The 17400-nt window shown below is 38.3% G+C and overlaps 2 protein-coding genes across 2 annotated transcripts in view; one reads left to right on the forward strand and one right to left on the reverse strand.

The window, feature by feature from the left end:
- SMURF2 (SMAD specific E3 ubiquitin protein ligase 2) overlaps window positions 1-10365 on the forward strand; it is a 122045-nt gene extending 111680 nt beyond the window's left edge. The window contains exons 16-19 of the mRNA XM_036836349.1: window positions 2967-3087; window positions 5132-5333; window positions 6593-6668; window positions 7002-10365. Coding sequence (XP_036692244.1) covers window positions 2967-3087; window positions 5132-5333; window positions 6593-6668; window positions 7002-7101 — 499 coding nt within the window. The 3' untranslated portion in view covers window positions 7102-10365. The remainder of the gene's footprint in view (window positions 1-2966; window positions 3088-5131; window positions 5334-6592; window positions 6669-7001) is intronic.
- Window positions 10366-16267: 5902 nt separating this feature from the next.
- The window catches only part of CEP95 (centrosomal protein 95), a 65286-nt gene continuing 64153 nt past the window's right edge, over window positions 16268-17400 (reverse strand). The window contains exons 12-14 of the mRNA XM_036836685.1: window positions 17247-17393; window positions 16887-16958; window positions 16268-16603 (exon numbers count right to left, since the gene is read on the reverse strand). Coding sequence (XP_036692580.1) covers window positions 16427-16603; window positions 16887-16958; window positions 17247-17393 — 396 coding nt within the window. The 3' untranslated portion in view covers window positions 16268-16426. The remainder of the gene's footprint in view (window positions 16604-16886; window positions 16959-17246; window positions 17394-17400) is intronic.

Genomic DNA, 17400 nt, shown 5'->3' on the forward strand with positions numbered 1-17400 from the left:
ACTCACATATCTGGTGCCTCACTGAGGGTGGCTCGAGTGGCTGGGGGCTGGCTGGGATGGACACTGGGTCACCATCTGGGGCTTAGTTCTCACTGTTGGCTGAGCTCTTTGGTTATCCCCATGTGGTATCAGAGGCCCCTCACTCTCACCATGGCCTCTCTCTCTAGCACAATAGCCAGACTTCTTATGGCGTGGCTGGTTTCCCAGAGCACAAAAGCAGTTGTTGGATCCTTTTAAGGCCTAAGCCTGGAACTGGCCAACATCACCTCTGCTGTATTCTTTTGGTTAAAGGGAGTCACATGCCAGCCCAGGTTTGGTGTGGAGGAGGGGCTGTCCAAAGGCACACATACCAGGACACACGGTTCGTGGGGTCATGTGTAGCGTAGCTACCACAGCTAGCTGTACAGAAGCACTTTTGTGCTGTATTACTAGGACTTATCCTATTTATAAATAAGTACATTGTGGATTTATATAAGAAATATATATATATTTCTTATAAAAGAAATACAAGAAAATATTCTTTAAGTTTTATGAAATCACCTGTTGATTGAGGAATTTAGAAGTGTTGAGTTAGAGCATTTGGTTCATGGTATCTAAAGTTCTTCTAAACATTAAACTATGATAATCAAATTTAGGAGTTTGAACTTCACCATATATACACAGAAACATTCATGCTATACTTTTTTGTACAGATATGTCCCCAGGTCTTATTGGCTAAAATTTTCTAGTTTATAGATGAGGCCCATCAGTCTCATAGATTGTGAATATTGGTGTAGCTTTTTTGGAAAACAATTTGATAACAGCTACCAAAATGAAAACACATATGCAGCTCCATTTTTAGGAATCTATTCTTTGGAAACACATATGTGATTAAAGAAATATGAATAAGGATGTTTAAATACTACTTGTAAAAAAATTGAAAACTGCTAAAATGTTTTTAGAAAGAGAATGATTAAATACATTAAACAGAATATTATGTGGATATTTAAAGAAAGATAGACTCTGCATAAGCTGTCATTTAAAAGGCAAGTCTTAGAAGGAACAAAGTCTGCATTGTTTTATACTCAGAAGATGTTCAGGAAGGCCACTTAACCAAATAAAATGTTTGCCCAGGGTGAAGGAGTAGAGGTGATGGGCCTGGAAGTAGAGAGGGAAAAGAGGATAAAAGAGTGGACTTACAGGTTTTACTCTGTCTCTACATTTAATGTTTTTTGTTTTTTTTTTAAGGCCGCACTGTGCGGCATGCGGGATCTTAGTTCCCTGACCAGGGATTGAACCCGTGTCCCCTGCAGTGGGAGCGTGGAGTCTTAACCACTGGACCACCAGGGAAGCCCCGTTAATATTTGATTTTTTTAAATATAATTTTTCTTTTAATAACAAACATGTATTACATTTCTAATTAAAAAAAGAAGAATGAGGGACTTCCCTGGTGGTCCAGTGGTTGGGACTCTGCAGTTCCACTGCAGGGGCGCAGGTTTGGGGTTCGATCCCTGGTCGGGGAACTAAGATCCCCCATGTTGTGCGACACAGCCAAAAAAAAATAAAAATAAAAAAATAAAGAAGAATGAATGGGAATTTCCTGAATTTCAGTAGTGTCTCACTTCCAGGACCTAGTGTGGGCTGCTCGCTTTCTAGGATTCAGTCATGTTTATAGCACACAGTAATTTTCCCTTACCAAATACAGTTTGAGGGACTTTCCTGGTGGCGCAGTGGTTAAGAATCTGCCTGCCAATGCAGGGGACATGGGTTCGAGCTCTGGTCCAGGAAGATCCCACATGCCAACGGAGCAACTAAGCCCACGCGCCACAACTACTGAGCCTGCGCTCTAGAGCCCATGAGCCACAACTACTGAACCCACGTGCTGCAACTACTGAAGCCCGCGTGCCTAGAGCCCGTGCTGTGCAACAAGAGAAGCTACTGCAATGAGAAGCCTGCGCACTGCAATGAAGAGTAGCCTCTGCTCGCCACAGCTAGAGAAAGCCCGCGCACAGCAACGAAGACCCAACACAGCCAAAAATGAATAAATAAATAAAGAGTTAAAAAAAATAGTTTTGAAATTTTAAAAATGACAAAGAAAAACTTTTTACAGGTGTGCAGTTTTGCTCTCCCCTTAAACAAACAAACAAAAAATGAGGTCCCCCAAAGGATAGCATTAATATTAAGTAACTTATTTCTTAAGGTAGAGAACTATTTCTCCAAGTTTGGAAAAGGAAATACTGGCAAATTGGGAGTATGAGTAATTCTGAGATTTGTGAGGTGGAGAGGTTTTCCTGGGAAGATAGATTAAAAAAAAAAATTCATGTATAAATTATAAGTCCAAATCAAAGGCGTAAGTAGAGCTACACAAGAGATGTAGTTTAGTGTACTTTTTGTTGCTAAAATTACATCTTCCAGGGCTTTTAAAGCTTATAGGGAAAAATGAGTATTTAGTCAAAAAGTGCTTGCTATTGGCTTTTACTGTTTCTTCTCATTTTGGATATGGGGATTCTCTTTACCTCTTCTTCCCCCATATACAACCCACAAAATATAAAGAAAACACCCAACACATTCAGATTATATTTTCAAGTGAAACCAGAAAAATAGTCATTTTTGGTTGAATGGGCTTTTTTTTCTGGTTATTGGCATGCATGCTAGAAGTTGAGAAAGACATTTCATTCTGATTTTAACTTCAGACCCATCTACTCTCTAGCCAACTTCCAGTTTAATAGGACTCTTTCTGATGTGAAGAGTTGCTGTATTGATGCTGCTTTTGTTAGTGGAAGGTTACCGCTTTTTAATTTATGGTGAACTGCCTCACAGCTCAGGATCCATCTACCTTCAGTAATCTGAGATTCTTTTAGATTTTAGACTAAATTCTTAATGCTAGATGCTTGTAAAGTGCAATGTTGCTAAAGTACTAGAGATTCATAATAATTACCAAACCTGAATATATTTGATCATATGAAACCCCTGTCCGATGTTTCCAGACTCTATGTGAACTGGAGATTTTTACGAGGAATTGAGGCACAATTCCTGGCCCTGCAGAAAGGATTTAATGAAGTAATTCCACAGCATCTGCTGAAGACGTTTGATGAGAAGGAGTTAGAGGTCAGTGTATTGATGTCATGACATCATCTAGTATAACAAAGAAAGTTTGGGAATTTTCTGTTACTTAGTTTTAGAGGAAGGTTGTATTTCTGGTGCTTTTGAAGTTTTATGATGTGATGCTGTGAGAATTCTAATTCACAGGAAAAGTCTTTCCTGCTTTTGGAAAAGCCTTTCATGTTTTGGAAATTCTACAAGTAACTAGTCTCTCTTATATTGTGACTATTCTTAATTTATTTTTCCATATTTTCCGTTCATGCATTTAATAGATTTCATGTCTTCTGTGTACATTCTTCCAGTGTTGTTTTCTATTCCCTAGTTAAGTGGGTATTGATTTAGTTAAATAAAACTTTATTAATTGGTCTCCACCATATTGACATTTATTTGGAATAAAAGCCTAGGCTTAATTGGATTTACATTAAGCTTTGTAAGAAAGCAGTTGATAGACAAAAACGTAGAGGAAATAATTAAAACACTTATGTTAAACTCTGTCTCAACATCCTCAGTCTCCTTGGAAACATTTGTTACTAATAGTAACTATAATAAACAGTTAACCATTTTTTATTCTAAAACTAGTCTTTAAAGCACCATAAGGTTGGTGTTATAATTAAGACCTTTAACAAATACATCTCAATTTCTACTGAACTACTTTGAAAAAACAATGAGGTTTTATTCTACCTGAGGTTCCAAATTTAATTAGTGGCTAGGGATAGCATAAATATTTGAAGTTGATACATAATTTAAAACATGATTTTATTCATTAACTTCAGCATCCTTACTAACTAAATCTGTTAACAGACCTGTTAGCAAACAAGTCTAAAAAGATTGGTTTGACTCACTACCATCCCCATTCCTTTTTTGATTGGACTATTCTGTAGTGAAATGACCAGAAGGAAGTAGTCAGAAGGAGGAAGAAAACATAGCAGGAATGGCAGTAAAGTTGAAATGCGATGCATTTTTATCTGTTCATACAATGAATAAGGAATTTGGCTTTAAAATTACCACTCCTCTAAAGAAAAGAATTCAGGGAGGTATCGTCTGTGGTCATGGGTACTTCTGTAACCCTGCTTGGACGCCTACTACCTGTTAGTGTGGCAGTGGCCAGTCATTTTTTCAGACGCTACAGAAGCTTTGTTGCAGGTTTTATTCAGTAACGTTAGGGTTTATTATATACTTTGTACTGCTAATGAAGTTAGGCTTTTTACAAAAATATATGTATATAATTTATTTTAGTGTTAGACTAGGTTAATATAATTATGAAATATAGGATTTGCAGGTTACATTATGTTTTACACTAAACACGATCATAATTCAGTGTTATAAACACATCAGTAGGATGAGTCAGTCTTGGACCCTAGGGAGGTGTGAGTATTAATAATATCAAAGTGATTTTGATATACCTCATCTATACTGAGCCTGCATCAGAATGCCAAGCAGAGCTCTATTATCAGTGCATTCATGTATTTCATACTTTGGTCCAACTTTAAGCAGATTGTATCACTTATTCAACACAACTTCTTGAGTTCCTGTGCACTGTTGGTTGCTTTCGCAGGATGTAACGAAACAGATGTTACTGCCATATTACAGCAGAGAAGACTGTGGCCAAGGGAAGTGACTGAACTGCCCAGAATCCCAAAGCTAATACGTGTTGAAACCCGAATAATAGATGCAGGTCATAAGGCAGGCACATATAAACTGTATTTACTCTGAGTCTAGTTTCAATTCTGTGAAGTTACGGAACTTTTCATCTTATGTCCATCACAGTGGTGGTTCTCAGATCCTGGGTAGGGAACCTGCAGTGAGTAGGTACTCATGGAACTTTTAAAAAAATACGGATCGTAATTCACCCCAGAGTCACAGAATTAAAATCTCTGAGCATAGGACCTAGTGTGTATATTTTGAAAAACTTTCCAGATGGTTCTGATGTCTACCCTCGATTAAGAACACCATATGAAAGCCAACACTGCAAATCTAAAGTTCTGTTTTAAGGAATTTTTGGCTTAGGTTGGGTTTCCATTGGCTCATTATTTGTGCAATATTTTAACAGCTCATTATTTGTGGACTTGGAAAGATAGATGTTAATGACTGGAAGGTAAACACCCGGTTAAAACACTGTACACCAGACAGCAACGTTGTCAAGTGGTTTTGGAAGGCCGTGGAGTTTTTTGATGAAGAACGACGAGCGCGGTTACTTCAGTTTGTGACGGGCTCGTCCCGAGTGCCTCTGCAGGGCTTCAAAGCTTTACAAGGTAAGAGAGCCAGAGGGACAGACGATGGGGCATCTGATAATTGGGGGCAGAGGGTCAGTATTTGGTGTACATAGGTGGTGTACAAACGTGCTTACATACAGATTCTCTTTTCACTCTAGTTCTTATCTGTAACTCTCATGTCTTGATACCTTCTTCTCCTTCCTTTCCTTTGTTCCCTCCCAAGAGCCTTTTCTGCTGGGTTCTCTGTGATTGTAGTGAGTGCCGCATGTTAGAGACCGTATGTGTTGATGCTCTGCCTTTTCTTTTCTGGTCACCTTGCTTTTAAATTCTGTTGCACATTCCTGTAGGGGGAGTCTGTCTGCTTCCATGTTCACATCTCAACCTGGCAAACATTTACCCACTTGGGATGCCTCTCCCCTCTACTTTTATTCTTTTAATAGAAAGAGGCAGCATGAGTCGTGGAAGTCATTTGTTTGGTCAGAGCACTTTAATTAATGCATGGCATCAGACCATTTTACAGCCATATTCCATTTTTAAGAATTGTTGTCCATGGAATAGCTGTTTAATTTGGGGATGAGTTGGTATATTGCTAATGATCGTGGTGCCTCACTGGGTGGCAGTTGCTTCCTTTACCTCTGAAGCTCTTTATTTTCAAAACTGCTGCTGCTGGTGATGACTGAGGGTATACGAAGCAAGACTGGTATGTAATTCAACAGTGTTGCCCACAGTTCACATATCAGAAATCCACTGGGAAAGCACACTTTAGTCACGCTTGCGTTCCCCATTTGGAGAACGCATCTTTATCAGACTACCCAGATGAATAAAGTGAGGTTGTATTTCTACAAACGTCTGTATGGGGTGCCTTATGTTACCTGAAATTTATTCTATAGACTGCTAATCTTTTGCTCTCAGTGAAGTTTGAGTTGTGAAACTTAAATTTGCATTAGGTTGTCATCTTTTTGAATGTGTATATATATGTATTGGATCTTGTATTTGCCCATGTACTTCTTTTTTGGGACACTGATTTTCTGTAGAAGATAGAAGTTGGCAAAGGATTTCAGTCCTGAACTTTTTCTCAAATTGAAATGCTAGCAGATTAAGGAATCCAGCCTTATCCAAGGTCAATTCCAGCTTTTAAAACCCAGACTGTTTTCCTGCTGCCCTTTGGCAGCTTATATGGAGTCACCAGTACCCTCCTATCCCTCGACCCTGTGATTTGTGTACCAGTTTTATCCTGAGATTCTGGAGACTAATACGTGCACCCACAGTGGTCTGATCCACATTTGCTTCCTTTGCAGGTGCTGCAGGCCCACGACTCTTTACCATACACCAGATTGATGCCTGCACTAACAACCTGCCAAAAGCCCACACTTGGTAAGTTATTTCTGTAGCTTTTTTCCCTCATTCCATGTACGTAGCTGTTAGTTTCCAAACAGATTTGACATTTCGTTTGTTGTTTCTCATTACTAAATGGACCCTTAAAAGAGTTGCTTATCATTCCTTTTAAGTGAATTAAGATTATCCAGAAATTGGTAGGAAAACCCCAAAGCAATAATCTCTACTTGAGAGAAATATAAACTTTTTCTTGTCGTTTTCTATGTGACACAAAGAGTAATGTGGCTGTATTAGGGTAAACTAGTATACACTTGCTAGGCCAGTTGACCTGTTTTGAATGAACTGTGTAAAATCTGATTTGCTTATTTACAGCTTCAATCGAATAGACATTCCGCCCTATGAAAGCTATGAAAAGTTATATGAAAAGCTGCTAACAGCCATTGAAGAAACATGTGGATTTGCTGTGGAATGACAACTTCAAGGATTTACCCAGGACTCTATTTATACCCCTGACTGACAGCCTCCTTTCAGCAGAGTTTCAAGGAACGCTGACATACAGGAAAGTGCACCCCCCTTTTTAAAAAAATTTTAGGATACTGTGAGGGGAAAGGACAATTCTGAAATTCCTTTTCAAGGAAAAAAAGGTCTTTATGCTTTGCCATGAGGCCACATTCAGCTGCTATTTAAAATTAATATCTTGAACCTAAAGAATGCTGACTTTTCCTACATTTCCAGAGTTAGGCAGTATTCTACACTTAAAGACTACTACTATTTTTATAAAAGGTAATCTATTCAAATCGCTTCACAGATTTCAACTCTTATCAAACATCAAGACAAATCAGCAGTCGGTACAAGTCACATTTTCATTTTGGTTGAATACATGATTTTGAACAGCTCCTGTACTTGCTCTTTGTAAAAAAAATAAAATTATTTTGAATTATTCTACCTTTGTAAACAATTGGCTATAAAAGAATCTTTAAAAATTAAGCCATTTACATGTTTAATTACATTTTTCTATAGCAAAGCATTATATTTTAAAAGCATTATATGTTTCAACCTAGCCTAAGTGAGTCTTTTTTATATTTTTCAAGCATGAATTCCGTGGAATACAGCTATATAATTTTGGTTGTCAAATTCTTAATGCAACCATTTAGTCTGAACTTAGTAGCTTATTTGCTACAATAAGATGCATTCAGGGGCTCCCTGTTTTTAAGAGACTTTAAAAAAATCTTAATTTTTTATCTTGAATGAATATGATCGGGTTATTTTGGATTTACTTTGCATCTTAAATGGAAATACTGCATTTTTATAGCTACTCAGATCATGTGGATGGGATGGGATTTTCATTCTTTTATTGGGTCAGCTTATCTTTGATATATATACTATTTCTTTAAACCAAAGTCTCCTGTGACAAGTGCACCTAACTTATATTACATTTTAATTATGGTAAGTTTCTATCAAGTAAACCATCCTGAATCTCTGTGTTTAGCTGCTCATATTTTAATCAGATAAAATTATGAAAAGGAAAAATTTTGCTCTAAAGATTATTTAGCAAGCTTAGAAAACCCTGCTTTTACCTAACAAAATGAAGTGGGGTGGTCGGGCAGGGATGTGATTACTAAGAAACAAGCGATTCTGACTCTATCGCAGACAATACTTTTCGTCTGAAGAGTGATTTTGGAGGTAAGGGAATCCCAGTTCGCTTGGTGTTGAAGATCAGCATTTGATTTTGAAATATCCAGATTTAGCTTTCAAGGTGTGTGGCATGTTGCATGATCCAGAAGGCAACCACAATTCTGGAGTGAGAGATTGGAAAAATCTGAAATCATGGGTGGATTTTTAAATTCAAGTATCAGAAATCTGCACTATTTTGTTTTTTTTACATTGTTGTGAAATCAAGAATAGCAATTTTGATGAGATAGCTTTGTTTAAATTTTACAGCTTAATTACCAAGTGAATAAGCCCCTTGTATTCTTTCGTTTGATGGATTGGTTTTCAGTCTGTGTTCTTGGAGCCAAGGGCCTCCTCAGAGGTGCCTCAGAAGTAATGGTTAAGAGAGGAGGGACAGAGAGAGGGAGAAGAAACGTAGCTGGTACTTGAGCAGGGGCCTCGAACTCCCCACCCCTCTTTACCCAGAGCAGCTTTGATTTTCCTCTTGTATATGCATTGGAATTCCACGTAAGCTTTCATGGGGGCTAGGAGGGGTGGCGGATGGGTAGAATAAAAGAGGTGGAAAATTTGCTGCTTAAAAAAAAGTTGAGAACTACTCCTGTCGTTTCTAAGTATTTAAATTTATTTCATTCAGCCAAATTTGACAGCCACACAAGCTGGTTACAGTCATAACTGTGTAGTGGCGATGTGCTTATGCTGACCTTTTTCTTCCCAAACACTTTGTTTTCCTACTGCATTCTTAGTAGTACCGAAGAACATCTTAAAACATACTGTTTGATTATCAGTAGTTTTCAGCTTTCACGATAGTACCTTATTGGTTGCAGGTCCATCTCTCTCTTATATGAAAGCACTAGCGCAGTGTAACTGTGCCTATTATAATCTTTCAGTAATAGTAAGTACACGATGAACACTTCAGAGAAATCATAACTGACGGATGCAGTAATAATGAAATGCTACTCTCACACTAATGTACAATATAGAGCAGGCAAATACCATCGCTTTTTGAGTGCCTTCTTAATTTTATAATAATGACTTAATAGAGCTTTAACAGAAATAAATTACCCTCCCTTACAGTCTATGGTATCACCAACATAATTTATAAGAACAGGATGATTTAGATTTCATTTTCAAAGTTATGTTACCTGATCACTTCCAAATAGGTGCTAAGCAAACAAAACGTGCCAATGTATCATTGAACCTTGGACTTGCACCTCATGTGTAATGTGAATATTTATTTCCACATGTCCCTCTTAGCTGGGTTTTTTCTAATCCTTCCTCTAGTTTTATTTCAGATTTGTGATATCATGTTTCCATACATTGCCTTTGCATCATGAATACTTAATTATGAACAATGGTTACTTTGTAGAGCTCATACGCAATACAGAGGTGAGTTTTGTTTCTGAGGGTCTTACTTCTTTGGTGTAAAGAGTTTTTAAATAGTGCTGTGTATAGTGTACATTTTGTTTTGCACATAGTTTGTTGCCCTGAATGGGTTTTGTTTTTACCAAGTCTTTTATTTTTTCCTTGTAATTACACTCCAGAGCACAAGTTTCCTTTCTTTTAAATACAGTGTAATTTGCTTTATTTTACAACACTAAGTCTGCTTGAACTTCTGGTGCATCGAGCTGATTGCATTGATGGGAGTTAGAGATTGTTCCAGACATCTTTACAGTTTGATAGAGCAGCTCCTTTTGCTTCTGTCTTTAGGCTGCAGCACAGTCAATGGGTGCCATTTGTAGTATTTAATGTACTTACATTAGGATGATGATTGTACCAAATGCTGAGTTGTTTTGTTTCTAGATGTAATTAGTTCACTTAATGTAATATTCTTCCTTCTCTCAAACTGACTTTAAAACAAAGTTTTATCATTTTCATTGTATTTGTATTTATTACAGAGTGTTTTAGCTTTGATATTCTTTGTATTTTCACTCAGTTGTTACATGAGCTTTATCAATAACATCTGTATAAATGGTTTTTAAAAATTAACTATGTATGTGCCCATGCCGAAGTTGAGCAATAAAATGAATGCTGTTTGCACTGTCACAGCATCAAAGTTTTTAAAGAATATTGAGTTTATAATGAATTGTTTTGAAGAAATTTGATTGGGTCTATGAAGAGTGACAGCATATGAGCCATAAAATGTGAAGTTTAAGATTCATGGTCCTTCCTTAGTTGATGCCTTTGTCACATGGTAGAGCCTCAGAGGGCTCAGGACCCCCTTTCTGTCTCCAGGTTGAGCAGGGAAGGTGCTTGTTTTGTTCTGCTATGGCACATCCTTAGGTTGGCAGTGGCTCTTGGTGGGCAATGGCCTGTAACAACTGTCACAGGCTCTGGAGGGCAGAGCTATGACCGGGGCCTCATTTGCTACCTTGGTGTTGAGCAGTAAAATCCTCAAAATGAAATGCAGAAATCAGTTATATTTTTCCAAGAAGCCGTGACTTTAAGGGTCATGATTCACAATTCTGTAAATATAGTGGATTAAAGTCCAGCTAAATATGTGGGTGGAAAAAGAACTGGATACGATGTTTTTTCATCAAGAATAGTCCGTGTAAGTCTCTCCACAGCATAGGCCATACAGAAAGGAATGTCTGGGAGATGCAGTGGAAGCAGTGGTGTATTAAAGTTCCGAAAGTAGGCATAGGGTCCATTTTTTACATCCTTTTGCAATATATTTTTTTGCTTTGCCTCCCATTGCCAGTTTACAATGGTTGTGAATCTAAAATTTATAAATTTTTAGTACATTAAGGATTTTAGTATTATCATCTATAAATTACCCAAAAGTTTGAGCAATATGTGACATTTTTCTGCTCTGTGGTGACCTGAAAGATTTGTCCTTTCATTATAATGAAGGTTAACCTTCACACCCACTGCATTTATTTGTACTTTATATCCCAAATGCTTATGGTAGTATAGGTACAGCAGAACTGAGTAGAGGTAATTATACAGAAAAAAGGGTTAAATCCTATGTTAATATTCTTAGAAAACTAGACAAATCGATTTTTTAAAGTTATATTCATTAAAGGTATATGCCCTAAATGTGACTTGTTCTTTGTCCACTCAGCAAATATCTGCTGTGCTCCTACTATGTGTCCGGCTCTGTACTAGCTTTAGGGATTAGCTTTGGATGTTTGTTAAAAAACTGAACTTCCAAACTAGTGCTTCTGGCGTATGTCTCGGTAGATGCTGAAGTGCAAACTGAGGTACTCAGAACTCAGTATGTGTACAGCAAAGAAGTTGGTCATGACGGGAGCACAGGACTAAATACCTCACCTAAGCAAGGCTTCAAATCCCAGACTTGGTTTTTAAAACAGTTGGTTTTGTTCCCCCATCCCCCTTTCCCCATGACATCTCAGATCCTAGCATACCTTTTGTGGATATTTGGGCTGGTTTTATCTAGGTTATCAAAATAGTCTGAGCTGTAAACCCCACTTCTCTCTTAACAGTGTTTTATAAGCAAAGGAGGTGGAGAGGCAACTGTAGCAGCCTGTGGGGTGGGTAAGCGATCCATCCAAGATTTTCCTCCTGCTGACTTAAGTGTTTATGAAGTCTTTCGATTTTCAGCCCAGGAAAGTAAAGATGGAGAGCACATCACACTCAACCTTTGAGACCACTCACTCCTCCCAAAGACGATGCTGGCTGGCGTGGCAAGGAGGAGGAGAACCATCGACACCAGAAGGACAAAGTTTTGCTTTTTAACTGAGGTACAACTGACATACCACATTAGTTTCAAGTATATACCATAATGATTTGATATTTGTGAAATGATCACAATTAGTCTAACATCCATCACCACACACAGTCATAAAATTTTTCTTTCTTGTGATGAGAACTTTTAAGATGTCTTAGCAACTTTCAAATATGCAATACATTGTTAGCTATACTCACCATGCTGTACATTACATCCTTATGACCTATTTTATAATTGAAAGTTTATAACTTTTGGCCTCCCTTCACCCATTTTGCCCATTCCCCATCTCTAGCAAACCACCAGTCTGTTCTCTGTATCTGTGAGCTCGGGTTTTGGAGGTGGGAGGGTTTGTTTTTGTTGTTTTAAATTCCACATATAAGTGAGATCATATGGTGTTTGTCTTATTTTACTTAGCATAATGCCCTCAAGGTCAATCGTGTTGCAAGTGACAAGATTTCCTTTTTTAAAAAAATAGCTGAATAATATTTCATGTGTGTACATACACCACATTTTCTTTATCCATTCATTCATTGGTGGACTTTTAGGTTGTTTCTGTATCTTGGCTATTGTATATAATGCTTCAGTGAACATGGGGGTGCAGATAGCTTTTCCAGTCAAGTGTTTTCATTTTTCTTCAGATAAATACCCAGAAGTGAAATTGCTGAGTCATATGTTAGGTCTGTTTTTAATTTCTTGAGGAACCTCCACAGTGGCTGCACCAATTTATATTCCCACCAACAGTGCACCAGGGTTCCCTTTTCTCTACGTATTTGTCAACACTTCTTAACTTTTTGGTAACAGCCAGACAAACGGTTATGAGATGATCTCTCATTGTGATTTTGATATGTGGTTTTGTTTTGCATTTCCCTGCTGATCAGTGTTGTTGAGCACCTTTTCATGTACCTCTTGACCCTCAGTATATCTTCTTTGGAAAAGCATCTATTCAGTTCCTCTGCCCATTTTATGATTAGATTGTTTGCTGTTGAGTTATATGTGTGGTTTATGTATTTTAGATATTAATCCCTTATCAGATGTCTGATTTGCAAATATTTTCCCCCATTCAGTGGCTGCCTTTTCATTTTGTTGATGGTTTGCTTTGCTGTGCAGAGCTTTTTGGTTTGATGTAGTCCCACTTGTTGATTTTTGCTTTTGGTGTCAAATCCAAAAAGAATCATTGCCAGGACTGATGTCAGTGAGCTTACCGCTTTTTTCTTCTAGGAGTTTTATGGTTCCAGGTCTTAAAAGTCTTAATCCATTCCGAGTTAATTATTTGTGTATGGTTAAGACAGTGGTCCAGCATCATTCTTTTGCATGTGGCTGTTCAGTTTTCCCAACTGTATTTATTAAAGAGACTGTCCTTTCCCTGTTGTATATTCTTGGCTCACTTGTCATTGCTTATATATTCGTGGGTTTATTTTGGGCTCTCTGTTCTGTCCCATTAATTTATGTGTCTTTTTGCCAATACATGCTGTTTTGAGTACTATAGCTTTGTAATATAGTTTGAAACCAGGGAGCTCATGCCTCCAGCTTTGTTCTTCAGGGGACAAAGGTTTAAATGCAGTTCAATTTAATGTTTTTTTTTTTTTAAGATAAGAAGAAACTGGTCACATCAATCAAATTCTGGGTAATGGTTCAAATGGCTTGAAAGCCAGATAAAACCTGTTTTCAGCATGTCTGGATTTGGGATCTAATAGATTATAAGCTGCAGCTTAAACCCCAATTTTGGATTCTTTCTTTATACCATTTCTCTTAATGACATCATCTTCTGTCTGCCCTGCCTGTCTCTTTCTCCATGCAGACTTCCCACTACCGTTTTTCAGTGTGACGCCTCTTTCCATTGTGAATAAATTTCCCCTACACCCTTAGTTCCCTCACTAAAGGCCTCTATTCCCCTGCCTTACCTTAACACAGGTTCTCTCTTTTCTGCTTACATTTATAGGAAAGGCAGGTAATTTCTCCAGTGCCCACGTGATATAGTACTGCATATACACCAGCTAGACATACCATAGTTTTAAAAAAAAACCCGTAGTTCTATTACAAGTTAAAAAAATCTGTGTGAGGGTAAGAGATGTTAACTAAACTTGAATCATTTCATGTACATTTATCAAATCATTGATATATAAAACTGTGTTAAGTTTAAGGTATGATATCAATTATATCATTAAAACTGGGGGAGGGTGACTCTTCATCACCCTTTCCCCTCATCCCTAGTCTTGCTTCTCCAGAAGCTACTATTCCTAAACTGTCAGCTCTTCTGGTATTTCCGCATTTCTAAATGATATGGTTCATAGTGCACTTCATTAATTTTAGAGTCTGGTTTTTTTTGGGGGGTGGGGTAGGGGATATTTGAAGATTTAGTTCTCACACCACCAACCACCTCATTCTGTGACACCTCCACCCCCACCCTATACAGTTTAGTTAAGTTATAGTTCTAATAACTTTTCAAATGCATGACTATGATGTGCTTTCCTTCCCGGGTTCTTCTGGGCAAACTGGCTTCACATACGATCCTCTCTCCACTGGTACTTGGATAGCAACACCCCTCCACTTGCTGAGTTAGTTACCACTTCATTTGTTTTCTATTTTTCAAAAATGCATTGGCATCTTTTATTTTTGTTTCCTCTCCTATTCTTTGACCTTTGCTTGGCAGTCCCATCCCTTTCCTGGTAAATTCCCTCACTTATTCTTCTTTTCGGTTATTCCCAGTTAATTAGTTTGGTAAAGAGCTAGCAGAAGAGTCCTCCTAAAACATTAAAACAATAAAACAAGTGTAATGATGCCTGTATAACAAATTCAAATAGTATATTAAGCAGAGTGAAAGTTTATATAATCTACCAGAGTCACACCTGGGGACTGTTCTTCCAGAGCTTTCCTATATTGTATTGATTATACTGCATTATATATATGATACCCATTCATACCATAGCTTTTTAAAGATTTGCTCATTTTACCCAAGGATATATATTTTTTTTATTTTTGGCTGAGTTAGGTCTTCATTGCTGCGCGTGGGCTTTCTCTAGTTGCGGCGAGCGGGGGCTACTCTTTGTTGCAGTGCGCGGGCTTCTCATTGCAGTGGCTTCTCTTGTGGAGCATGGGCTCTAGGTGCACGGGCTTCAGTAGTTGTGGTTCGTGGGCTCTAGAGTGCAGGCTCAGTAGTTGCGGCATACGGGCTTAGTTGCTCTGCGGCATGTGGGATCTTCCTGGACCAGGGATCAAACCCATGTACCCTGCACTGGCAGGCAGATTCTTAACCACTGTGCCACCAGGGAAGAAGTCCCTAGTGTGTATATCTTTCTATCTAGAATTCTTTATCATTTTTCTCTAACAAACATTTTTAGAACTTATGTTCTAGCTCTTGTGCATTTCCCCCATCCTGTCCATTCACCTGCACTGATTGATTGACTTGTCACTATATATATATTGCAGCTATCTGCATGTCTCTCCTTTATGATGCTCCAAATTTGGCCATCTTCCAAGTCTTTAACCCAGGAAACCCCTGCCTGCCTACAGGCCCTACACTGTCAGCTGCCATTCCGAAAGGGCAGCACTTGGGACCACAGCACTGGATACAGCTGCCTACTCTTTTCTGCAGGATAATTAGATCCCACCCCATCATGCCTCCTGGCCTCTATTATTGTTCATATTTATTATTCCCTATATGCCCTAATGGGAACCTCCCTTCTCCCTTCCAATCCTTTTCTGGTGCCCTCTGCCATTCTCTGGCTTTGATCAGTAACTAACTAACTAACTAACTCCCCATATGCTCAGTTGCTCTGAAGCCTCCCTCCAGCTCCTGGCCTTCACTGAAGCCCTCCTCTCCAGGAAGGACACCACCCTTGAGCGGGTTTTTCTTCTTCCTCATCTGCCCCCATACTAGAAATAAGGTTGGTGTACTCTTGCCCACTTCAAGTCCATTATGCCTCCTTCCCACCTGCAATCACTAGTGCTCTTTTGAGCACCAAGGGCCTTACACCTGTTGCCCCTCCCAACTGATTGACAGAAGCCATAATGCATAAATTCTCATCTTCTAGCCTCCATGTGAAAAAGCTACACACACTTAACCATCGTATCTTTCTTTAAGGTTTAACCCTAAGTAAGTCCCACCTCTAATGACAAGCCCACACTTTAGCTCTTTTCTGATTTAGAGATCTTTTTTTGGGGTCCTCAAGTGCTATTTTTTTACTGTTTTTGTTCACCTACAGCAATAGGCTTCAGGAGCTGGCTGCTCAATTGCTTTCGTGCACCTCTTTTAAAGTTTTAGGTCATAAATTCAAAGCAATAAACTAAGAAAACAATTTTTATTTTCAAAGTTATTTCATAAAAAGTATTAGAGTCAGTATATAGATAAGTTATTTAGAAATGATTCTTCTGGGTTAGATTGTTTACCAGGGCAGAGCTAGAATTGAGCCAGTAAAGTCCACACTTAGGAAGTCTGGCCTCATAGGAAGGGATTTTTACTATACTGAAAGGAAGCCAGATGAAGCCGAGATTCAAAGCGCTCAGCTTCCAGTTCCCGGAAGAAGGCATCATCGTCGTTCTGTGTTATCATGTACTGCAGCTGTTGAATTTCCTTCTCCATCTTAGATCTCAGTTCCCTCTTCACCTTATACAACATCTGAAAGAGAATTCATGTCATCCTGCTATTCACAACATTGATCCAGGGCCCTCATGTATTTTTATTCCCTCTCCACCTTCCTGCTCATCAAGCTTCTGCAGTAATTTTAATAATTTCACAGCAGCTCTTACAGAGACATGAACAGGTAAAGTTAAAATCAGAATACATGTTTTGAATCGTAGATCGATCTTATTAGTATCCTCTCCATTCCCCTTAAAAAGTGTATACAGTTGTTTTCTATTTCTTAAAAATGTACATAAACGATTTCTATCTTGTTAATTACCTGGGCCTGGGATTTCTCTCTGGCTTTGAGCTCTTGACATTCCTGTGATATGGCTTCTGCCAGCAATGAAAACTGTTTACAGGGAAGAAAAAAAAACCTTATATTTGTCTGTAGTCTAAATGTAACAATTCTTATGTTCATAGGCTTAAAATCTTTATTTTAATGGAAACAGGGCAATATTCTGTACTGTGGTCAAGCACTAGCTTATTTTACCTTAAATTTCAGTCAGTCCAACCTGTATAGTGACAAGTTCCGAATTAATATGTGGAGGCTTACTTGTTCAGCAGACTACGCTGATGTCTGACACTGGGCGGTCAGGATTAAGCACATCAGAATGTAAACTAGCAGCAGTGAACCCACCTGGTCTTTATAGTAGTTCTCCATTGAGTCCAGTTCATTTTGGTGCTGTCTCTTTTGTTCATCTCGCTTTTCTTTGGCATAGTTTCTTAGGTCTCGTAATCTTTGCTTTTGAATTTGTAAACCTTCTTCAAACAGTTTCTTAAATATCTGCCAG

This window comes from Balaenoptera musculus, chromosome 20 (assembly GCF_009873245.2).
Source record: "Balaenoptera musculus isolate JJ_BM4_2016_0621 chromosome 20, mBalMus1.pri.v3, whole genome shotgun sequence".
Classification (NCBI taxonomy): domain Eukaryota; kingdom Metazoa; phylum Chordata; class Mammalia; order Artiodactyla; family Balaenopteridae; genus Balaenoptera; species Balaenoptera musculus.